General features: G+C 40.3%; 1 protein-coding gene across 2 annotated transcripts in view; it reads right to left on the bottom strand.

Moving 5' to 3' along the window:
- The window catches only part of depdc7a (DEP domain containing 7, paralog a), a 47,157-nt gene extending 23,862 nt beyond the window's left edge, over positions 1-23,295 (bottom strand). Inside the window, exons 1-5 of one of the 2 annotated variants that reach the window (XM_072592624.1) lie at positions 23,130-23,295; positions 14,117-14,519; positions 12,207-12,334; positions 9,801-9,987; positions 3,053-3,270 (exon numbers count right to left, since the gene is read on the bottom strand). In XM_072592624.1, coding sequence (XP_072448725.1) covers positions 3,053-3,270; positions 9,801-9,987; positions 12,207-12,334; positions 14,117-14,519; positions 23,130-23,208 — 1,015 coding nt within the window. In that variant the 5' untranslated portion in view covers positions 23,209-23,295. The other variant, XM_072592625.1, reaches the window with a different exon arrangement.
- Positions 23,296-25,233: the final 1,938 nt, after the last annotated feature.

The raw sequence follows: 25,233 nt of genomic DNA, 5'->3' as shown, positions 1-25,233 counted from the left end.
CTACCAAAAATACCAATCAACATGTCTCCTGTGCCACCAGAATTCCAATCCTTGACCATTGCTATATAAATAATGTCGACTGCTCCATACTATCCACATTTTGGCAAAAAAAAATTCACATCACAACACTGAGGCTTTTCCTGGCTTACAAGGAGAAATTGAAGCACGAGGTCCCAGTACAGAAAGTAGTGCAGTATTGGTCTGAGGCAACAGAAGGGGTTTTTAAGGGTCAGCAGACTGATCCAAATTCAACAACTCAGCAGCCAGCCTAAATGAATACACCATTACTGTTAGACTTCTTTAGAGAGTGGAAGACTGCATGCCAACGTTAATCCACATGTTCCCCAACCTGAAATCATGGATGAACTTTGAGATCCCTGTCCTACTAAAGTCCACATCAGGTACACAGAAACCAGGCAACCTTGACTATACAGGAAACCCAAATATGACCTTTGTAAGGCCAGAAATACCAAGAGGCAATACCAAACTCAGCTAGAGACATAGGTTGACTTCCATAATTATGGATTGCTTTGAGGGGTTAGTCATAGCTCACATGAACTTCTGCCGACTGAACTACCTTAATCCTCTGCAGTTTGCACATTAGACACCATGTCCCTAGCCCTACAATTATCCATGGAACATGTGGATAACAAAGAAAGTGAGACTCCTACTTATTGACTACAGTTCCACCTTCAAGACCATAATTCCAAACAAACTAATCTCTAAACTCCAAGACCTGTCTCAGCTCCCTCATCTGTAACTAGATCCTCAACGTCCTGATTGCAGTCTATGGGTCAGGAATAGAAAAATGTCAACACCTCCATTACATACCTCAACACCAGTGCCCTGCAAGGCTGCATACTCAACCTCCTCTACTCCTTATATCACCATTACTGTGGCCAAATTGCACCCCAACTCCATTTACAAGTTTGCTGACACCACCATTGCAAGTCCGATCACAAAATGATGAGACAATACAGGAAAGAAAGTGCTTAGCAGCATGGTATAAAAATCAATATCTCCAACATCAGAAAGGAGCTGGTCCTTGACTTAGAGGTTGATTGGTGGGCATACCCCGTCTGCATCAATTGGAGAGAGAGGTGAAAAAGTCAAGAATGTTCACTCCCAGGACCTTGACAATCAGTCCTGGTCCACCAGTGTCAATGAGTCAAAAGAGTCAAACTACAATGTCTGCTTCCTTAGGAGGCTAAGGAAATTGGACATATCCACAAGGACTAATTTTTATACAGGCACCAAGCATCCAAGCAGGATGCATCACAGCACAGTACAGCAATTGCTCTGCCCAAGACCATAAGGAACTGGAGTCGTGAACACCACCCAGTCCATCACCCAAGCCAGCCTTTCATCCATAGGCGCCATCTATATATTTCCTGCTGCCTCAGGAAAGCCACTAACATAAGAGACCCCTCCCACCCTGGTTATACACTACACAGTACAAAGTGCATTAGGATAGCAGAACAATTTTCCTGTATAGCACAAAAACACTTTTCACTGTATCTCAGTACATGTAACAATAAATCAACAACTTAGTCTACACATCTCTGGACACTAATGGGCCAATCAAGTCTAATACACCTAACTTGTACATTTTTGTATTGTGGAGGAAACCCAATAAGACAATGTGCAAATGCCGCAAACAAGCATGCGCCCAAGGCTAGAATCAAATCTGGTTCCCTGGCACTGCCAACCAGAGCCACCATGCTGCCCAAAAAAGGGTGGATGAGAATGGCATTTCCCAGTTATGAATAGGGTTAAGCAGTATTGGCTCTAATAGTTGACCAACTCAAATCATTAACTCAAATCAGATTTACTGCAGATGCTGGAAATCAACACAGTGCTGGAGAAACTCAGCTGGTCTGGCAGCATTGTAGAGAGGGACACTGTTTAGAGTTCAGGATGACTCCACTTAAGAACTGGACTGGATTCTAAATGCTCGCCCTTTTTCTCTTCACAGATGCTGTTAAACCTGTGGAGTTTATCCAGCATTAAATTAATACAATGCTATCTTGGGACTAATTCAAAGTGTCAACTTGTGCAGTTTTTGATGGTTTCCATTGAAATCATCAATTGGCACTGATCAGAGACCTGTCAAATTTCTCTCAACCAGTTTGAGAGCTTGGTGTTTGCAAATTGAGTTGCCCCTAATTACAACAGTGACTACATCCTCTGATGTTGCAATATGCCTTACAGAAAATCAACATGTAAAGTGTACTGCCCAAATTCAAGGGATAAGTTAGCCAGTGTCATCCAAAACATTTAGGATGTCCAAGTTTCAACCAAATCTTTGCCTAGCTCAAGGCAGGCACTCAAGAGGATGACAAAAAGGGTATGCTTCAAAGACTCCCGGAAGGCTTCCATCAACAAACTATGTCAACACATGGGAGGCCCCCATTCAGAAGAAACTGGCTTGGAGGAAACTCCTGTGTGAAGTGAATTCTTTGAGAACCTGGTGCCAAGAGGAAATAAGAAAAAGGAACGAAGGAATGCCAAGAATCTCAAAGCCAAGAACTAAATTCCACCTCCCAGAAACACCTATAAAAATGTGCTGTCAGAGAAGCTGTTCTTGGACTGGGCTCAGCTGTACAAGGACACAGAACCCAGGACCAGTGACATGGAACTTCCAGGTGGACAATCATACTCATCAGCACAAGACTGCCAATGACTAGCCAGTGCACTGCAGATGGCTGCTCTGCTCTTTTTTGAGCGAGTGCCTTGAAATATATAAAGCGTGATATAATGATATTTGAACAATTAAAACTTCAAGAATCCCAGAATTTACTTGTTAAAAAACAAAACTTCAGGGTGTCACTTTGATATTGAAAGGTTTTACAAAACCTTTCAACATGTTATAGTGGTCTAACTGGTCCAACTCTACACAAATACAGACCACAATTATTCTAAAATTGGTACTGGAACAAACAGCTAAAATCTTTACAATTTTACAGCTTTATGACGACATTTCTGTTCTGCTCCTGGTCACTGCAAATTGTTTCCATTAGTGAAATTTGTTACAATTAAGAGTCATACTTACCAAGAAGCTCTGCAACTCCTGTATGTATGTCAAAGAAGTCATTGGTGAGAAGAGGCTCTTTGGTCTGACTGTAATATTTAGCAATAGCATCAAAAAACACCACTTTACACTGGTCTATATCGGAGGATGGTTCTGGAAGATTCCTGCTGATCTCCACTACTGAGAGGTCTGGGAGGAACTCCAACAAATCGACTGCAGATGACAGCCAATCATCTTCCCTAACAGGTGAAAAATGGAGTGTTAAATAGTCTTTAAAGACAAAGTACTTTCATGGCAAAATATTAGCTCAACAGGATCCAGCAGTATTTTTCTTTTGTGCTTCTGAGTGTTGTCTTATATCAAGGTTTCCCCCCAAGCCGGTCTTTAATTTTTGCCCTGAAGAGATTTTCACTGACAACTCTCCAGTACTTTACAAGAGGCAACTCTTCATGGAAAGACATGAACAGGTTGTTTACTCACCTTCAGCTGAATCAATGACCCCCAGTTAGGAGGGGAAAAGCTGCATGTGACCACCACCTCAGCTCACCAGCCTGACTGGAATATACATTGTTCCTTCATCACTGGACTGGTGTACTTCACAGCACCAAGGGTGTACCTACAGCACACTTACTGCAGTTCAATAAAAAAGGTGGCTAACAATCACCTTAAGGGCAACTAGGTATAGGCAGTACATAGTTTCAAAAACAGTGGCATGCAGGTGTCATTAGTACACTATCAGATGTCCTTTCAGGGAAAACAGCAAGCATAAACCTTGCCCAATTACATCCCCACCACCCTTACCATAAGTAAATGCACCAAAATGCAGCCATAAGCAAAGGAATGCTGAGAATTAAGGATGTTGGGGGGGGGGGGAAACCAAAAAAAAAGGGGTACAATAAAGTCAGATAGATGTCAATGAGATGAGAAGCATCATATGAAAGTTGAAAACTATTGCTGAATTGAGATTGCTCAAGACTCTGGTGTAGAATCCACAAGAGAAACAAAACACCCAACCCATCCTCTCCAAGCCTAGCTTTCTGCTTCACCAAGCCTCTCCATCCTACATCAGATCCTCATTCCTTTCTCCAACTAATTTCCATGAACCAGGAACAGGTGGCAGCTATTTGGCTCCTTTAAACAGATGCCATTCAATGCAATGAAAACTAATCGACTATAATCTTAAATCTGCATTCCTGCCTACCCCTACTAAACCTTTGTTCCCTATGTCTAACCAGAATCTAACTGTCTTAAAATAATATTCAAAAGGACTGTTTCCACTGCCTTTTCAGGAAAGGACAGTTCCAAACACTTATGACCATCTGGAGAGATGGTTCTTTGGAACGAATTTCAATGCATTTAAAATTTCTTAAAAGCTAGACAATATTGTACACAATATTCAAAATGCAGGTCATCCACACCCTGTACAACTGAAGCACACCATTCCTACTGTTGTAATCAGTTTCCCTTACAACATTCTATTCACTTCCCTAATTATTGCTGTACCCACATTACTTTTGTAAGCAAAAGCATGAGGACATCGCAATTTCACTTTGGAGAATATACTACCTTATTCTTCCTAAATAAAAATGGCTAACTTCACATTTTCCCACATGTCTCTGCCCACTCACAGCCTATATTACTCTTGCACCCTATCAAATGTACCCATGCCTTCCATCACTTACTTTAGATCATGACTTAAACAGTTAAAGGTTCCAGCATAGCTCATTATAAGCTGCTAAATAGAAGTTAGCCCAGTTATTCCTGTTAGCTAGCCAATGTTTTATCAAGGCCAATATGATGCCCCAATGCCTGAGCTTTTGTTTGCTGTAACCTTATCAAATGCGTTCAGGAAATGCAAGGAGAGTGTTAAACAAGATTTCCCCTTCACACAACCTTGATAACTGCCCAATTACCTTGAACTTATCCAAAGCCATGGTTGAGCTCTTAATAATAGCTTCTAACATTTTCCCTACGGCAAAAATGTTCAGCCTATCATTTCCTGCTTTGTCTGTTTCCCTTGTTAAATTAAAGTACATATTTGTGGCCTTTCAACAGAATGGGACCAAGCCCCACTTAAAAAAAATTTTAGAAAAATTAAAACTAATGCAAATCAATTCTCACTAGTCACTTCGTTTAAGACCCTAGGATACAATCCATCAGGACCCTGGCACTTAGTATCACTTCTCCAATGATTTGCTGGAATTCCTCCCCCCTCATTTTCTGATTTCGTATATCTGGGATAGTATTTGTATACTACATAGCAAGAACTTATGCTTGTTCAATTCATCTGCCATTTCTTAGTTTTTATTTACTAAAATTCCAAAGTTACTTTCTGTAGAACTGAGTCACTTTATCTCTAAATACTCAAACCATTCCCCTATTTCTGGCTGGTTCTCATTCTACACAGCTGAGTCTGTTTTGACTTGCCTTTTGCTTTTTTTTTAAAAAAAGAGCATTGATTCTATCTATAAGCTTTCTAGTCAATCAGTTGACAGGCATCCTGTAGGATTCCACCCCTTTTGAAATGCATCTATACCACAGATCCTAAAAATATCCTATTAAGTCTGCCAGTGTCTGTATTGACCCCTGAACATAATACAACACTTCATTTTAGTTGATTTAATATCCTGTTTCATTCAAGTTTTTAAAACACCTCAGACCATTCCCCTAAAAACTGTTCAATCACATTTTAGATGCTGTTACCCAAGGATGTCTTCACAGGAAGTTATCAATCCTAACTTTCCTTAATTGATTCAAGAGATTTAGTGTTGCTGGCTGCACTACAATTTATTTTTCATCCTTAAATCGCTTGAGGTTGTGGTAATGGTGAGCTGCCATCTTGAACTACCAGAGTCTGTTTACTACAGGTAGAACCCATTCTGTTGAGGGAGTTCCAGAACTTTTACCCAACAACACTAAGGAATATAGTGATATATTACCAAGTAGCTTGGAAGGGACACTTGTAGGCTGAGTTTCCACATATCTGCAGCACACTCCTGGATGGATGCAGTTTGGAAGGCACTAAGGATTCTTGATGAAGTTCTGCAATGAAGCTTGTTGATTGCATGTACCACTAGAGTAGAGGAGTGGGGAGTGGGGGTGTCAATTTAGCAAACTTTGTCTTGGATGGCATATCAAGCTTGAGTGTTGAAGCTGCACCTCTTAGGGAAGTAGATGTATTCCATTATATTTTTGACTTGTGCCTTGTAAACAGTAGGAAAGCAAGTTTTTTTTGGGGGTGGGGGTTGGTGGTGAGAGTGGTGAGGGTTACTGGCTCCAAGATTACAAGCCTCTGGTCTGCTCTTGCAGCCACTACTTGGCAAGCTCAGTTCACCAATTTCAGTGTTAACCCCTTCTTTAGTGAGGTATTCTGTAATAGTTGTTTCATTGATGTGTCATATGTGATGGTTAGATTCTTCCTTGTGGTAAGATTACTTGCTAGCTGGCTGTCCGTCCAAACCTGGATGTTTTTGCAGCATTTGGACATTGAATGTTATCGTCATGAAACATTCTACACCAAATGAGCATCCACAGTTCATTGTCAAATACCAGCTGTTATGTAGCCATGCCCTGGTTAATATCCTGGTTCAAGAGCGTGCTTTTTCAGGCAACTATCCCAAAAACAAACTATGAACTAACTTTGCCCAACTGACTTAAAATCTCCCATAAAATCATAGCTTTGTTAAGCTCTTTTTTCTGTTACACTCTACTCTGGGAGCCTGTTTGTCACTTGAGGCATATTTCTCAAATTATTCTAGCTAAATGGCTTTTACATCCTGGTTTCCTGAACTTTGATCAATCCCTTTACCATGTTAATACCAGCAATCCAAAATATGGTCAGGTGAATTGGTCATGCAAAGTTGCCTGGTGTAGGGTACATTAGTCAGGGGAAAATGGGCCTGAGTGGGTTACTTGGAGGGTGCGTGTGGATTTGTTGGGCCAATGGCCTGTTTCCATAGTGTAGGGAATCTAATCTAGTATTGGAGTCACCTCAAAGTTACCATTATTCCTAAATGCTCTGTACCCTTTAGATCCCAATCTGGGTCATTCCACAGCCATGCAGCTGCAATAGCTACCAGATCTTCAGTTCAATTTGTGCCATATTTTATTTTGAATTAAATCTGCTGAGCCTTTAGTTTTTACATTGAAAATTCTAGTCTTATTTGCTGATTGAGAAATTTGTTATTGTCTATTTCCTCAGACTGTTTATCATTTCCTGGGGCTTCACATGACTTCTCAAATTTGATCCTTGTCCCCATTTGGTTTAAAAAGCCTCAGTTTTCCAGCAGGCAAGAAAAACAGTCCAGCACAACTCTGATGAAGACCATCCAATTGGGGTTGTTGATTTAACTGGGGAAAAGAGCAAAGTGTTATTACGTTACTTTTCTGGTTACAAACTCCACATTCTGATCAGTCTTTGGGTGAAGTTTCCAAATTCTTCATTGGATTTAATGTGGTCTTAAATTTTGGAACTCTACAAAATGGAACCATCTTCCTTATTACTTAGCCCAAACATCTCAAACCTATTAGCTTACCACTCAGCCATATTTGCTGGAGAACCTCAGTCCATCCAGCTTTCTTGATATTACAACTTCTCAGCTATCATCCTTCGTCTGCTATGCTATCTTCTCCATAGAGTCATAGGGTACAGCATGGAAACAGACCCTTCGGTCCAACCCGTCCATGCCAACCAGATATCCCAACCCAATCTAGTCCCACCTGCCAGCACCTAGCCCATATCCCTCCAAACCTTTCCATTCATATACCCATCCAAATGCCTTTTAAATGTTGCAATTGTACCAGCTTCCACCACTTCCTCTGGCAATATTCTGTATTATGCAGACTAAGATTCTATATGCATTCAATGCAAGGACTTCAGTTCAGCCAAGACCACCACTGAATACTGAACCTCTTACAGCACTTTACAGCCTGGAGGTGGACATATAATCCAGATCACTATTTACATTACACTTAAAGTTTAGTCCAACAGAGCTGCAAGACAATTAGATTTGAGTATTTAAGTGTTAATAAATCAATTCCTCTTCTATACAAATCAATGTTTCCTGAAAGTACATAATTACTTCAAAAATATTTAAGTTAGTGCTGGGTAAAGATCAGTTTGACATGGTAAATTACAAATTGTTCTATAATACCAGTAGTTGGACTGGAAAAGTTGCCACTCAAGGAGGAGATCAGATTAAAAGGTTAATATCAGAAATTTAATCCTTTCCCCAAGAGGCTCAGAAACAGTGTGCAAAATAAAACAAAACACCTATTTGTGGGATGTGGGTGTTGCTAGCTGGTCCCTGGTTGCCTTTAAGGTAGTAGTCAAATACCTCCTTGAACCATTGCAGTCCACCTGCTCTGGGTTGATCCACAACACCATTATGGAGGATAATCCAGGATTTTGACAGGTGACAGTGAAGGAACACCATATTTCCAAGTCAGGATGGTGGATGGTTTGGAAGGGAACTGGATGGTAGTGGCATTCCCATATTTGCTCCCCTTGTCATTCTAGATAGGAGTGGTCATGGGTTTGGAAGGTGCGGTCTGAGGATCTTGGGTGAATTTCTACCGTGCATCTTGTAGATGATCTTGTAGAGGGAGTGGATGCAGTGCCAATCTTGTCATTGGGGCCACACTTATCTAGGCAGTTGGAGACAATTCCATCACATTCCTGACATGTATCTTCTGGATGGAGAAGAGGCTTTTGGAAGTTTGGTGGTGAGTTACTTGCCACAATATTCCTAGCCTCTCACCTGCTCTTAAAGCCAGTGCTCATGTGGTGAGTCTAGTTGAGTTTCTTGTCAATGATAACCCCAAGGATGATGTTAGTAGGGAATCCAGTGATGGTAGCCCCATTGAATGTGGTTAGATTGTCCCTTACTGGTGATGGTCACCATCTGGCAAGTATTCCTTGCCACTTGTCAGCCAAAGCCTAGATATTGTCCAATAAGTGTTGGATTTGAACATGAACTGGTTCAGTAGCACTGCAAATAGTGAACATTGTGCACTGATGATTACACAACCCCACTTCCTACCTTATGCTGGAGGGAAGGCCATTGATCAAACAGCTGAAGATGGTTGGGCCTCTACCACTACCCTGAGGAACTCCTGCAGAGATGACTGACCAGCAACCATCTTCCTGTCAGGTATGGCTCCAATTAGCAGAGATACTTTATTGTGTACCATTGGTATGCAACAAGGTTACTTACCATTGTCCTACTAGACCCTAGGGCAACACAACTGGTGGCAGTTTAACCTGAAAGTCACCACTCACTTAACCAGGGGGTTGGGGGTGAGAAAAAAAAAGTTCAATTTACACTGGCTGAACTTTGTTGACATGAACTCTGCACCACAAGCGATCCTTCCAGTCAGCTGAACCCCTAGGTAAATGATACAAGTACTGGAAAAGAAAAATGCTCTTGGTTTTAATTTGGAGATGGTTTTGGACTGGGGTGTACAAAGTTAAACATCACAACACCAGATTATAGTCCAACAGGTTTATTTGGAAGCACTAGCTTTCGGAGCACTGCTCCTTCATCAGGTGGTTACGATGGAGCAGCGCTAGTGCTTCCAAATAAGCCTGTTGGACTATAACTTGGTGTTGTGATTTAACTTTGCTCTTGGTTTTGAATGGAATGAATGGACATACCACATTTTTACAACTATTAGTCTAGTGTTCACAATGGCCCAACGTTGTTTAGCATTATGAAAATTACAATTGAAAAGGGTGAAACAATGAACAGACAGTCCTACAAATACATACTGAGAATCACTGAAGGCCTTTAGAATTTCCCGGTCCAGAAAATTGCGTGTTATGTCATTAGCTTTAGTGCTTGAACTCTGTAGCTTTGTCTGATGCTCTTTTCTATCCAACAGAGAATCCAAGACTGGGAGATCAATCAGCTGTAACAGACGTAGGATTGTTTGTTCTTGCCATATCTCTTCAAGCACTGGGGAAAAAAAAAATGATTATGGACGACATTAAAAAAACAGCCTAACATGATCAAAAACAGTTTGAGAAACCACCCCTCCAACTCAGCCAGAAAACAGTTTTAATAAATTGTTAAGGCACACATGCTAAATTGTCATTCAGTGGCTACACAAGGTTTACAGCAGAGTATCCATTACACAAAGGCATCTTGCAAAGCATCAAAACTGAAGAGTGAAGTATGCAAGTGTTTATGATAATCTTCCATAATGGAAGATTGTCTTTATAGAACACTTTCTTTAAAATGCCCTCAAGATTGCAAGCATTCGAGATACTCTGCACATCATAACTGAAATTTTGACCAATTGCAATAAAGTTACAAAATTTTAAACAGGCTTTAGTTGTTCATACAACAGGGACTCAACACAAGGGAAGTTAGGAGTCAATTATAACTGTGGCCTTGCTAACACCCATATTCAGATAAAAAAAGGTCAGTTACAACCTGCTGAGAAGTGCCATTTCTTTTGATTATTAAATCAATTCATACATATCCTGGTTTTGCAGATATTGAACCATTGAGAAATAACCCTTCACATGATCATTTACTCAGACTATTATGCTTCAGTGTTACAACAAATTTTTGTGGACATAATCAACCCTCCCAAAAGTTGACCTACTTTAACAGATGAAATTGTAATCAGTTAGATTGTTAAAAGCTTAAAAAGTAAACAAAAATCAAAAATCAGATGCAGCAAGCAGTACTAAAGTGAACATTGCAGTTAGTCTTTAATGGAGTGCAGATAGTGGAAAAATCTAAAAATAGTGGAGAAACTCAATAGGTCTGGGAGCATATTTGCAGAGAAATAGAGAAACAAAGTTAATGTTGAGTCCAATGTGACTTCTTCAGAAGGGTTCAGTCAAACAGGCGATTTAGTGGTGCGAGGTTTTAAAAACCTCTAGTACAAAGAGGTCAGCATTTATTGACCTTGGAGATGGGCAACTGCAAAGCAGTATCAATATTCTCCCACTGCTATTCAGACCAGGATACTGTAGGGATTTTGATAAATCGTCAGATGAAAAGTGCTAAAACACCCAAATTTGAGATGGTGCCAGCCCATCACCCCACTCACCACCATCCAGGGCCCCAAATAGTCCTTCCAGGTGAGCAGCAGCTTCATCTGCTGCTCCTCCAACTTAGTCTACTGTATCCGGTGATCCCAACATAAAGACCACATCGGCAAGACCAACTGTGAACTAAGGGAAAGTTTCACCAAGCATCTCAGCCAGGCCTGCAGGGGGCTGACCGGACCACTGAACCACTGCCCACTTTAATTCCCATTTCTGACATGGCCATCTTTGACCTCCTCTACTGCCATGACAAATCAAACCAGAAATTGGAGGAACACCTTATCTTCTGCCTGGGGAAACCTACAGTCCAGAGGACTCTGTTCTCCAATTTCAAATGACCTCTCCGCCCAACTCTTCCTAGCCCCTTCACCTCCCTTCCATTCTTGGCTATCTACCAGATTCACTCCTCCATTGACCAACCAGGTCATACTTTCTATTTGTATTCACCTATCCCCACCCTGCCTGCTGCCACCACCAACCCCCCACAAACCCAAACTCCTTTATCTGCAGCTCCTTTTACACCCACCCCCAGTCCTGAAGGTTACACCCAAAAATGTCAACTTCACCACCTGATGTGTTCTCCCAGCCTCCTGATGGTCAAAGTGGAGACTGTGAGCAGGTCCTGCAGCTGGTGGCATTCCCCCCTACATCTGCCTTCTGGAGGAACCCTTGGAGTAAATGCTGAAGCCACCTCAGCAAATGTTGGATTTAATTGATCCAAGTTTTGTATTCAATTAATTTTTATTCCTGAAGCTGGAAACGACTGAAACAGAAAACATCTTCTGCCCTTTATCACTGTGTTTGAGCAGTTCTACAGGAGTCAGTGACCAAGGTCAATCAAATATTGTACGATAGGCCATTAAGTACTCATTCTTTGGGTTTGTATGGAAACAGTTGCATGGGAAATTTGGCAGTTTTGGAAAACCATCTACCATGTTTCCTGTAGGAGAAACAATAAGAAAACATTTCCATGAATGATAGCTGCAAAAGATGACTGAGACAACTGTTGTGTATAAGTCAAGAACATGTAGCATTCCTGTTAGCCAAGCTGAAGAGTTGTTCTACTGAACATTTCATAGGTGATGGCTGTCATTCAACATAAGCAACACTTACCTGGATGAGGCAACTGCGAAGTTCTAATAGATGAAGCAGCTACAGGTTTTAAACTCAAGTTACTGAGCAGTTCTTCTAAAGGACTGTCAGGAGGGTGGTTAGCAGTGGAAAAATGATCTGGTTCTTGCCTAAAAGAAAGATTAAGACTTGTTCATACAACCAAGTTTATTCAACTATATTCATATGAATTTGACAGCTTTTGGATTTGGAAGATGACATTAGAGGGTAATTCTGTTGAATTGATCTTGGCTATAGAAAACTTGAACTATGAAACAATACACCACTGATTACATTTTCAACCCCATTACATTATTCATGTAAAAGTATGTAGACATTAGGAAAGGGTTCCACATCTGGGGCATTTATCCTCCCTTCCCAGCATGCACTAGATAAACTTGTGAATTCATTAATAGAGTTTGACCTAATAATTGCTTTGATAGAAGGTCCCAGTGACCATGAAACTGAGTGTCAAAAATCCAACATCCTTGCTCAGATCTTTTCCAAACTGCAAGGGCTAAATGTATAGAGTCACCAGAAACACCACATCCATCCATAGAACAAAGTGAAGAATCTACCTTGCACCACTGATTAGCATATCTCCGTGCAGCAGGATAGGTTAACTAGAAAATGCTGAACATACTCAGCAGGTCTGACAGTGACCGGAGAAATATTTCATTGGAAATGGAAAAAGTCTTGACTCAAAAGTCAACCATGTACAGTTACTGCCTGCCCAGCTGAGTATTTCCAGCATTCACTATTTGTTATTTGTATCAGTAAAAAAAGTACTTAGTGGATTTTAGATTCCATCAATGCTAAGCTTGACAAAACTAAATTTCAAGTCAATGAAAAGGTGAGGGGTCATTTGCTCTGGATCCAATAAAGATTAATCAGAGTATTGTCTAAATGGAGAGAGGTCAGGGATTGAGGAGGAGCAGACAGACTTGGAGGTGCAAGCATGGAAATAATTAAAAGCTAGCACAAAAAGGGTTAATGGAATGCTGGTCCTGACCTCAAGGGTAGGATAATAATTTACTTTAGAGTAAATACGTTCAGTTCTAGGCACTACACTGCAAGGAAATGTTGGCCCATGAGAAGGAATTCACAACTATATCAGGTCCTAGAGACATCGACTAAATTTGTTTTCCTTTTGAATCTAAAGGGATCACCTAGTTAAGGTGTTCATTGACTCAATTCAATCCCAATCTTTTGGGTCTCCCCTAATTCCTCTGGCAGAAAAAAGGAATAACTTTAGATTTACAGCTAGGTTGTTCAGCAGTATCAGGAAGCATTTGGTCATAAAAGACAACAAAGCAAGAACATTTCTTTCCCTTTCACGCCCCCTGCCTCACTTCCCTCACCCCACCCAAGCTAATAAAGTTTGAAAAAAAAGGAGGAGCTTGTGGGTTGCCAATTGAGAACAAAGCCAAAACAAGATTTTTGTTCATCAAAAATACAAGGGTTACAAAACCATCTGGTGTGGATGAGATCAGGATGATTTAGTGAAACACTTTACTGTACTAATGTTGGTTTAGGCTAAAGGAAGAAGGTTAGTCATTTGTACCTTTTGACACAAAGCCAGAACAATACAGGCCCTCACGGGAATCTTGCACCTTGCTCCTGTTCAATTGTAAATTAAAGGATAGAGGGACCAGTTGTATTAGTGATTCAAGCCAATTTCCGCATTCTGTGGACTACACACCATCACGTGTTGTGCAGATATGCAAAGCCATTTTCAGAATGTTAAAAATAGCTTCCAAAATTCAAAGTCCAAAACAGGTTCTAATTGTAATTATTGGTTGGGTTCGAAAGTTTTTTCCCCCAGCACTGCAGTGAACAGCTGACAGTAATAAAACATTGCTGCTATGTCTAAGAAAGGTGGAAGGATGTCACATTTGAAATCTTGACCTTACCTCCTATGTAATCCATTGAATCCATGGCCAGAAGCTTGGCATTCATTCATAACGTCAACCCATCTATGGGCAGTGGTAAATCTGTACAAACTGCAGCTGTCTTCAAAAGCAGATTCTTTCTTATCCTTGCTAAAAAGCTTTGTGCCAACTGGTTCAAACACCTTATTATCCATCAAAGCCTGACAAAGCTGCACCACTTTTGACCGGGAAATTTGAACTTCTCCAAAATAACAATTCTGCAGAAGGTGACTCAGGATAAGATCGACAGCATCAGAACCAAGGAAACAGTCATCGTGATGTTTTAGATGGTGTCTGCGACGTTTCACCTCCACTTCCGACTGAAGGGCAGCAATTATGTTACACCAAATATGAGTTGCTCTAAACGGTTTTGAAGTTGGCAATTCTGAAAGAGGAAAAACAAAAAGCAGTCTTAAACTGCAATACTAAAGTATCAATCCTGCCTCAGTGGGTAACGCATTCACCTCATTCAAACATTGCAGAGTCTTGAGCATAATTCATCTCTAGTACAGTGCTGAGGGAATGCTAATTACTACTTTTCAGTGATATTAAAATCAGGCCTCCCCCCTCCCTGCTGAAGGTTAAGAGACCCAATAAGACCCCACAAAAAAAAAGTTAAAGGTGTTCTGGGTCAACACTTACATCTTCATGTTAGAAGAATTATTCTCTATGTTAAGGCTGTGCTGGTACAGTTTTCCCTTCAAAAGACAGAAGGGAGATATAATAGAATTAAAAAGACAGAAATCAGGACAGAGGCACAAGTGAAAACTGTTTGCACCCTTGGAAGGAGAGCACAAGAGTGCTGATTTAAGATAACCAGAAAAAGCAATGGAAATAAGAAACTTTTGCACACTTATTGTATAGAAAGGATAAAGAGTCTAGTTGTACAAGTGATTCTAGCCAATTTCTAGATTTTGCAGACTAGATTAGTTGCACAGATCAGATTATATTGCCTTGAAGTATGGTGGAAGCTGATATCACCACAAGGCGTTCTAAATTGATTTGGATTCAGATGGTTGAAAATGCAGGGCATGAATGGGAGGTGGGGGGGGGGGGGGGGGGGGGGGGGGAGAAGAAAAGAAGGAGGGAGAAGGGGAAGGAGGGAGGAAGGGGAAGCTGGGGAGATAGAAGGAGACTTGCTAATTTGAAAAGCCAAATGACACTATTTTTCATCTGTCCTAAAACAACTGGGGATCTTAAATATTTTATAGAGATCAGGGTAAAAATAGGTGCTCTTAAACCTACATGGATCATTAAATTGTCTCAAATTTAGTGTTCAGCTTTGGATACATTAAGGATAAGAGGCTTGGAGCATTTCAGTATAATCCCAGTGATGAACCTCAAGTTGAGTGTAGAACCTTGAGGGGTGAAGCACTTTAGCTAAAGCTTGGGGTGGAGAACCTAGATTGTTCTGAGTAAAGTGGTTTGGTGATACTTCAGAATGTACAGGTTGGGAAGATTGGATAAAGTAGGTAAGGAAATACAGTTTCTATTTAGCTGATTTAACAAGGAAGAGGAGGAGTTTAAATACAGGGTCATGACCTGTGCCCCTACTTTCAAAGACAGTGGTAGGAGAGGCAATTTCAAAAGAAATTGGATGCACACTGAAGAAATGTGGAAGGCTACATGGATACAGCAAGGAAGATGATGGTATTAACTGGATTGCTTTATAGAAAGAAAGCTAGGCCAAACAGCCAATCTTGTGCCATCATGATTAACAAACCAAAAGAAAGGGGCTCTTCACATTAAATGAGGGTGAAGAACTTAACAGTGCCAATTAAAGAAATAAAATCAGGAAAACTTTTCAGTGGCTGATGAATTAAATTACTACAAAATGTAACATTTGAATCAGCAATTGAACAGATTTTAAAACCAGAGACTTACTTATTTAGACTTTAGTTTTGGAAGCCAAATAATTATTTTCTGAAGTGGATAGATATGTGGAAGATTTTAAAAGTTACAGAAAAGCTAAGTGGGATTTGGTGATTAGCTCGGAGAAGTTTTCCTTTAGCCCTGAATTCAATTTTGATTGTGAAGCTGAATGTTAAGAATTCTTTAGCCTATTTTACCATTTTCACAAGTAGAAAAAAGTATTCTAAACCACTTCAAAAGAGATGTTTAAAGTATATTCACATAAATATGGAATACAATTAACAGAAGAATTTAACGGAGAGTAAATAGTGTTAGCTGGACCATTTTTTTATGGGATGGTGTTGCTGGCTGGGCAGCATTGATCACCAACTGTAGTTGCCCTTAAGGTGGAGGAGAGTTGCCTTCTTGAACCACTGCAGTCCACAAGATAGTTAAATTTGATACAAGGGATTTTAACAATTTAAAAACCTGTCCTTAATACTGTTCTGCATGAAAATAGAAAGATAAAACCTTAGACTTTGACAACAGAAACCCCAGAAAAATAATCCAAACTTCTATAGGGAGATTCTGCTGTGAGCAAGATGTGTTCATCTACACAAGTCAATCCATTTTTTAATATTCTAGATATAGCTTTGTTTATCTCTGGAGAACATTTGATCAATTTTGAGTCTCAACTTTCTGAAATATGAGTTGTCTAATTAGTACCACATCACCTGTTCATTTCAAATTATCCTAAAATTTGAAAGTTATGCCTGAATCAGCTCCCACCATCCATGCAAGCAGTACATTCCAGGACATAAGAAAATCTTCACTGCAATTGTGAAAATACTGTGGTTTTAAGCAGTGTATTTTGTCCTTTTCTTCACAAAGGAAGGGATTGAATCAGAGGTTGAGTGACCTACTCCAGGCTAACAAAGTAAACAGCTCAAAGTGCGTTGGTTTTTTTTTAAAATGGTGGAATAGAAGCAGCATGAAGGGATGGGATCAACCTCCTACAGAACCAGGATTTTTAGTTTTAACTGTGTTGCTGAGGAAGCTGTTACTCCTGTTATAACCTAAAAAGCTCAATTCTCTTCCTGCTGCTAAAATTGCATACTAGATGGTCTACTTATTGGATTTGCCTCTGCCAAGGGTTTGCTACAGGATGTTATATTGGAACAGTTGCTGTTTAATAGTTAAATCTATTATTCTGTTGCAATTTTCAAAAGATTTAAAGTTTGATCAATTCTTTCTGTATTTTAACAATAAAATGGGTTCTTCAAGCCTGGTAGTTTGAGTTTCGAATTGTCTGGAACACAACACTATACTTGCCTTTTAAAACTAGAAACTCAACTATTTTAATGTATTGAGGGGGTTTGGTCTGGTCCATATAGTGTAATAATCAGCAAAATTTGAAGATGACTAAATTACCACTGATAAGGGTTTCTCCCTTACATACTTAAAAACTATTTATGTTATCATCTAAAAGTTTCTCCTTAACCATCTCAAATGGAGTGCAACCCCAGCTTCTCCCACCTCCAAACACATCATTCTTTTGTCCCAGCTGCTACTATTTTGAAAGTCTTTTCACCCTCTTAAGCCTGGAAATTCCATTGTTCCCAGGTTGTTGTATCACCATTTTCCAGAGGGTAGAGAATCTTTGGAATGCTTATCAAGAATGCAGCAGAGTGTCATGAAAATCAATATTTAAGGCAAAGATTCTTGAGGGTTCCCAGAAAGGTTCAGAGTATTTTTCTGGGGTTTCTGCTGTCAAACTGAAATTCAGGCTACAATCAGATCAGCCATCTTGAATTGCCAAACAGGCATGAGATGACAATAGTTTATTCCTGTTAATTCATGTTCATATGAAAATGATAGAATCCCAACAGGATACAGGCTGTTCAGCCCATCAAGTGTGCATCAACTCTGAAAACCATCCCACTGAAACCCACCCTACACCTGCATCCCATGTTTCCTATGGCTAATCCACCCAGCCTACACATCCCTGGAAACTGGTGCAATTTAGGATGACCAATCCAAACCTGTACATCTTTGGACTGTGGGAGGAAACAGACATGGGGAAGAATATGCAAATTCAACAGTCACTCAAGGCTAGAAAAACCCAGGTCCCTGATGTTGAGGCAGCTCAAACTGCAGTGCCAACATGTCATCCCAATGGACATATTCCAACCTTTTCAGGCATTCAGCAAATTTCCCTGGCTTTTGCTTTCTAACTTGAAAGAACTGCCTTCTGAACTTACCATTTCACCTTGACGAGAAGATTTGTACACCCATCCCTTTTGTATGTTTATGCATATCCTTAGAAAATGTTACCCTTATTTGCTACAAGTTGTCTTATGGTCCTGCTCCACAACTACCTGATGAAGGTGCAGCACTCCAAAAGCTAGTGCTTCCAAATAAACCTATTGGACCATAACTTGTGTAGTGATTTTTTGCTTTATTCACCCTAGTCCAACATCAGCTCCTCCACATCAAAAATCTATAGCATTCTTTACTTCAATGGCTCACAAGTGGAAAGACTGTCAGCACGAAGGAACATCTATTGACTTTGCAAGTAAAATACTGAAAAGTCTGATTCAGAACCCTTTTTCCCTTTAATGGAAAATTTTAAGAACTGCATGTCCGAGGCTTACTAATTTCTACACCAAGCAGCAGTTGCAGCCTCTCTCCGTGAAGAGAGAATGTCATTAAACTGGGATTAACGTATTTGGCAACACCATTCACTAGTGTTCCAGGATACTGAATATCACAAACAAGGTTACAGGAACTTAAAAGCTATGACATCCACACAAAACAATATGCTAATCATGACCAACTTGCATAGCATCTGTGAAGAAAAAAAATGTTTGAAGGTGCAATGTTCAAATTAACATTATACCAAGCCACCCAATAAGGGATATTAGGTCAAATGCTTTGTCCAAATGGCAAGGTGAGGATCTCAAAAAGGCAATGGATAAACAGAGCAGCGAAATCGACGTTTCGGGCAAAAGCCGAAGGGTTCAATTTTGCTGCTCATTGGATGCTGCCTGAACTGCTGTGCTCTTCCAGCACCACTAATCCAGTATTTGGTTTTCAGCATCTGCAGTTATTGTTTATCCATTAGGTAAAAACAGAGCAGAGCAAGGAATGCCAGCTTTAAGGACTAATCTTAAAATCAGGATGCAGGAGGCCAGAATTGGATGGACACAAGTCAAAGGGTTATGGGGCTGGAGAATATTAGAGCTAGGAGGCAAAGATGTGGAGAAACTTGGAAAACCAGACTGAATTGTGAAAAGTCAAGGTTATTGACTAACCAAGATGTAGCTTAACAAACAGGTATTGTGAACAAAATGACATCTGCTTCAAGTTAAAAATGCATTTTTGGATGAGCAAGTTTAAGGATTTAAATGGGAGGCTGATTAGGAATATTAAAACAGTCCAGTCTGGATATGACAAGACACCATTAGTATTTCAGATGATCCAAGACAAGGGTGGATTAGAGTGATGTCTGACCTGTTTTTGACTAATATTTTAGTGTAGGAGCAAATATGGAATCAGAAACTCATGACAGACTAAAGTCAAAATCTGAAATAGCCTCAGACAATTTCTAGAGAGAGGCATAAAACTGGTGATAAGAGTTTGTGGCTGGTACCAAAAAGCAATTATTTCAATTTTCATATTTATCACTCGAAATCAGATTCTATACATAGGAGAGAGAATGGTAACAGTTAGCTAACCAGATTAACCAGCCCATTTCAATTAGGTTTTGAATGGAATGAGAGATTAAACTTTGCAACCAATAAGACCACAATATTGACAATAAGAGACATGATCATCATTTTCCAACAGGCATGTCAGTACTTTTCCCAGTCATGGGATGACAATAGTACCAGGTACACTTTATCCAAGACATCACATTAATTCTGTGGGAGATAGATTTATCTTTGAAGTGGAGAATCTGTTCAGTAGAACAAGCAACCAGTGGACTTTTACTAACGCATGGATCAATAAAAATTGCTTTGGTAAAAGATGCAACACAGCTAAATATAGATAAAATCAGTCCCCAAAGTAGGATGAAGGGAAAAACCCAATATTAATGGAGAAATGCTAGCCAGGTTACAATTACTACTAGATGTTATGGTCAAACTCCAAACCAAGTGAATTCTGCATGTGCAGTTACATATGTTCATAAAAGGCCATGTGAAACTATGACAGGACAGAAGAAACTAATTATAATTCATGCATGTACAATGTTCACATTTCTTCCTCCACTTAATTCATACTCATTAAAATAGCAATAGTTGACACATGAACTGTTAGTGTCAAGCATAATCTAAATTGTTATTTAATTTGCCTTTTCTAGTTTGCATCTATTTTTGTCCATAGATGGAATGGTGCAAGAACTTTAAAAATATTTATTCACATCTTAGTGATGATACAGTATTCCTAAACACTTCACATCTATTGTAGAGTTGTGAAACAACATCTTTGACCACTTCAGGATGTTTTATGACCAATGATATACACTTGAAGTGTAGCCAAAAAGATTTCATATGCTGTAACTTCTATATAAATAATTTCTTTCATTCATAGGAAACATTACATGAAGAAATTATGTTTTATAGTTTAGGCAATCACTTGTGCCTAAAAGCAAATCCAAGTCAACAGTTGGATCCCAACTGAATTCCCAAGGATACAAATGCTAAGAGAAATATCTGTGATCCTGTTAATACTGGAAATTCAGATTCTATTGTAAACTCTGGCCTGATTAGCAACAAGTTTTGTTTCCACAATTTATTCATGGTGGTTAGTCACTTAACATTCAAAAGAGGCTGTTAATGTACTTGTTAAAATAAAACTTTTACATAAGGATAAAGTGAGTTACACTACACCTGAACTAGTTCAAACAATCTTAAAATAAATGTTGATTCAGGGAGAGCTTGCCAATTGGATACAAAATTGGCTTGATGGTAGGAGACAGAAGAGTGCTGATGGAAGATTGCAACTAGTGTTGCACAGGGATTAGTCCTGGGTCCACGATTGTCTGTCATTTAACAAACTTCAGTTGAGAATTTAGCTGGCATAATTAGCAGTTTGCAGGTGACACCAAAATTGGTGGTGTAGTGGACAGTGAAGATGATTATCTAAGAATACAAAACCACTTGTTCAATTGGGCTAGTGGGCTAAGGAGTGGCAGATGGATTTTCATTTGGACAAAATGCACAGTACTGCATTTTGCTAAAATGATTAAGAGCAGAACTTGGTTAATGGTAGGGTTCTAAGTAATGTTGTTGAACAAAGACATAGGAGTTCAGGTACATAATTCTTTGACAGTTGCATCACAGATAGACAGGGTGGTACGCTTACCCCCATTGCGGAGACCATTGAGTATGGAGTTGGGATGTCATGTTGTGGTTCTACAGGATGTGACATCATATTTGGAGCATTGTGTACAGTCCTGGTCACCCTACTATTGGAAAGAAATTAAATTGGAGGGGGTTCAGAAAAGGAAATTGCTGGGACTGGAGAGTTTGAGTTGAGGCTGGGACTCTTCACTGGATTCGTGGTGCTGGAAGAGCACAGCAGTTCAGGCAGCATCCAAGTAGCTTCGAAATCGACTTTTGCCCGGGTGTTGTGCGATTTTTAACTTTGTACACCTCAGTCCAACACAGGCATCTCCAAATCAAGTTTAGTATGGCTGAGTAGTGCACTCTGGAGATAACCAGTTGTGAATGCATTTAGGACAGAGACGTTGGAGTGCACCACAACTGAAAGTGAGCACAAACTCCGAGGGTTTTCGACCCACGTGATCTAATGGTGTAATCAGCAACCCCCAAATAACTAACAAGGCAACTGAAACCCAAGGCAAACAGCCCATCACATTTAATTTTAAGCTATGTAAAAGATGAACCACTCAAATTCAACGCAGTGTAGAATGCTTCCTGTTGGGTGTTGTGATTTTTAACTTCCTATTCTGACTAAACCCAAGTACAGCTTTTCTCCAGAAATCCGTTGATCTAATCCATATCAAACTCACTTACTCGATTTTCTTTTTTTAAAAAAAAGTTGGGAGCCAATGTACAGCATTATCTCTGGGTTTAGTTAGTTTGGTCCCTCCACTCCCCTTTTCTCATCAGCCCCACACAACATCTTGGTTTTTTAAAAAAAATTGTTCGATTGATCCAGATGATACGAAACTGGTAACCTCATCCCTAGGACTATCTTTACTCAGGATAGGATACTTCCAGGCAAGATGTTTGCAATACCGTGGCAAAGCTGAGAAAACTAGATCGTTCAATTCGATTTCAGGAATCAAAAGCTATTGAAGTATCTACAAAGGCGCTACGCAAATGTGGCGACTGGAAATTCTTCTCCCCCGCCCCCCCAAGACGATGCAGTTCTCTCACGTTAACGCCTCATTGCTTCAGACCATTAGCCAGAGCCTATTTCCAGTCGGTCAAATTGAGGAGTCAGAAATACAGCAAAATAGCCAACCCAGGTGGGTAGCTCGCTGAAGCCCCCCCCCCGCCCGGTTCCTGCGCTGGCCTCCAGTGGTCTGCAATCAGCCTCTCCCACCCCAACTCTCGGCAATTAGCGAACCGCGACCCCCCCCCCCCAAAAAAAAAACCAGCCCCACTTACCCGGACGAGCCATTCTGCCGTACTGACATTGTTAAAAGAGTAAACGATGGGGCGGAGAGATCGACACAGCAGAAATTGGGAGATTTCCAGGATACACTTGGCGTGCTGCTTCAGTTAATCCCTGCTCCGGGAATGTGGATGGAGGCTGATGCAAATCTAAAAGGCGTCGACCAACAAGTGGGAGTGGGGGTGGGGGTACAAGATGAAGGCAGCCGAGTGGGGGGATTGGGGGAAGGAGGAAGGGGAGTCAGGTCATGTTTATGAAAACAACTTTATGGACTGGAGTGGATTGTACTAGAAATTCCTGCGCACTCCCATTTGCACTTAAACATTAACTTTGCTTGACTGCGTTGCTAAATTTAGGGAATAATGCTTACATTGCACGATATGGGAGAGAGAGGGCATGTAGGTACGTAATCACAGAATGCAACAGAAAGTCAACAGCTTGCGAGAAACTTTGCTTTTAGCTGAGGGAAGCAGTTCAATGACAATGTGAGTCATACCTGCCCTGCGCGCCGGACTCAGAGCTGCCGGGTTCAGGGTCAAACTCATCAGCCGCGCTCTCTCCCGCACTGTTGCCATTATCCAAGGAGCGGGTAACTAAACAACCCTCATTCCTTCCTCAATATAACCTCAGGGCTGGCCTCTGCTGATTGGAGCCGGCCTCCACTCTGCAAAAGTAATGAGCAGAGGCACGTGCCAACCCCCAGTTCTGAATGAAGTCATTAAACGTGGGATTTAGAGGTATCATTGGAATCCAATCATGGCTGAGAGTGAGCTCGCTGAACTATGAGTCAAAAGTGGGTTAAACTGCTGCTTCTTAAGGTGTGGCAATAATCACAGAATCGTTCCAGCCCAGAGGGAGGTCGTTCGGCCCATTGTGCCTGCACTTGTTCTATCATCCAGTGCCAATCTCCTTCCTCTTATCCCTAGCATTTTTCACTAAATAATCATCTTGAACTTGCCTCCGGCAATTTCCACACAGTAACCACTGGCTATGATAAAGTTTTTACCTCCCATCATCCTTGCTTTTTTGCACATCACTTTAAACCTATGCCTTCTTATTCCTTTGTTTTGTTTTCAAACTGCAACATTATCTACTCTATTCAGCCCACTAATTTAAAAATCACACAACATCAAGTTATAGTCCGACAGGTTTATTTGAAAGCACTAGCTTTCAGAGTGCAGCTCACCACATGGTGAAGGAACAGCGCTCAGAAAGCTAGTGCTTCCAAATAAACCTGTTGGACTAACCTAGTGTTGTGTGATTTTTAACTTTGGACACCCCAGTCCAACACCAGCATCTCCAAATCATCCCACTTTGACAACCTTGTCTCAGTCCCACTTCTATCTATCCCAGCAACATAGTGCTAGTTAAACTGTGAATGCTTTGCTGAGATGGTAATCCCGATAGCAAATATATTCATGAAAATAAACAGTGGCTGATCCTTGGTAATTTCAAGTGACTGAGCTGTGACTGTTTCCTCTGGCAGCTTGTCCCATTGAAAGAAAGAAAATTGTTGACGCACTGATTTCAATAGTTTGTGTGGATGATTACCTAGTGTTTTGGCATTGCTCAGGGGCACCAGGCTCTGATTATCAATTCTCACCAGTTCATTTCCAATCTCTGTGATCAGATTTTGTCCTCCTTTGCTGATTTCCCCTTCTAATCTTTGAAGAAGGGTTTACTGGTGTGTTTCCCATTCTGAATCATTCAGAATCAGTTCAAGACCCACTCTAGATATTAAAACAAAGGCTGATATTTCATTGTTGAACTGAAGAGTGTTGCTCTGATGGTCTTTCAGATGTGCTATTCAAAGGAATTAGTGCAAAAGCTCTCATGGCAATATGTTGAAGAGTTGGGGTGTTATCTTTGATACTCTAGCCAAAGTCATGATTGTCTGTCTGATCATTGCTACTTGCTTCATTTCCTACAACTTAATATTGATTATGTTTAAAAAGCACTTCATTAGGCTAAAACATAGCGAAAATAATGTAAAGGTGACTAATTTTCCTTTCAAATATTAACAGTATGCATTTATGTAGTTTGCAGTATGCAGTAACTCTAAAGCATATCATATTAGCATTATCAAATGTAATCTGACACTGAGTCATAATGGGAGTGGAAGTTTTAAGGAGCACTTTAAATGAGGAGAAAGGCAATGAGGTTTAAGGAGGGAGTTCCAGAGAGTTTAGGGTCAATTTAGCTGGTAAAACAACTACCAATGTTAGATCAAAGGACATTAGGGGTTCAGAGGATTACAGACTGGTGCAGGGATACAAATTAAAATCAAGGATGAATTTGAAGCATTTAGCCAGCAATACGTGAAGAAGAATGAGACTTGGTGAGAATTAGGAGATGGGCAGCAGAATTTTAGATGAATTGTGTGGCCAACATTGTAAGAGTTAATCCTAGGAATAATAAAGGCAGTGTACAGGTGCCCTTTGCCCAAGAAGAGGAATTCATTTAAATAAAACAATAATTAAAAATAAACCTCAACAGCATCCACAGAGAGACAAAGTAGAGAATCAGAAGTGAGTCACAGAAGGAGGTCAATTTTCCCATCATATTTGCACCAGTTCTTCAAACAAGCATTATTACCTAAT

This window comes from Chiloscyllium punctatum, chromosome 22 (assembly GCF_047496795.1).
Source record: "Chiloscyllium punctatum isolate Juve2018m chromosome 22, sChiPun1.3, whole genome shotgun sequence".
NCBI classification, from domain to species: domain Eukaryota; kingdom Metazoa; phylum Chordata; class Chondrichthyes; order Orectolobiformes; family Hemiscylliidae; genus Chiloscyllium; species Chiloscyllium punctatum.
Note: the sequence above shows the minus strand (reverse complement) of the source record. Positions and strands in the feature narration are given on the sequence as shown.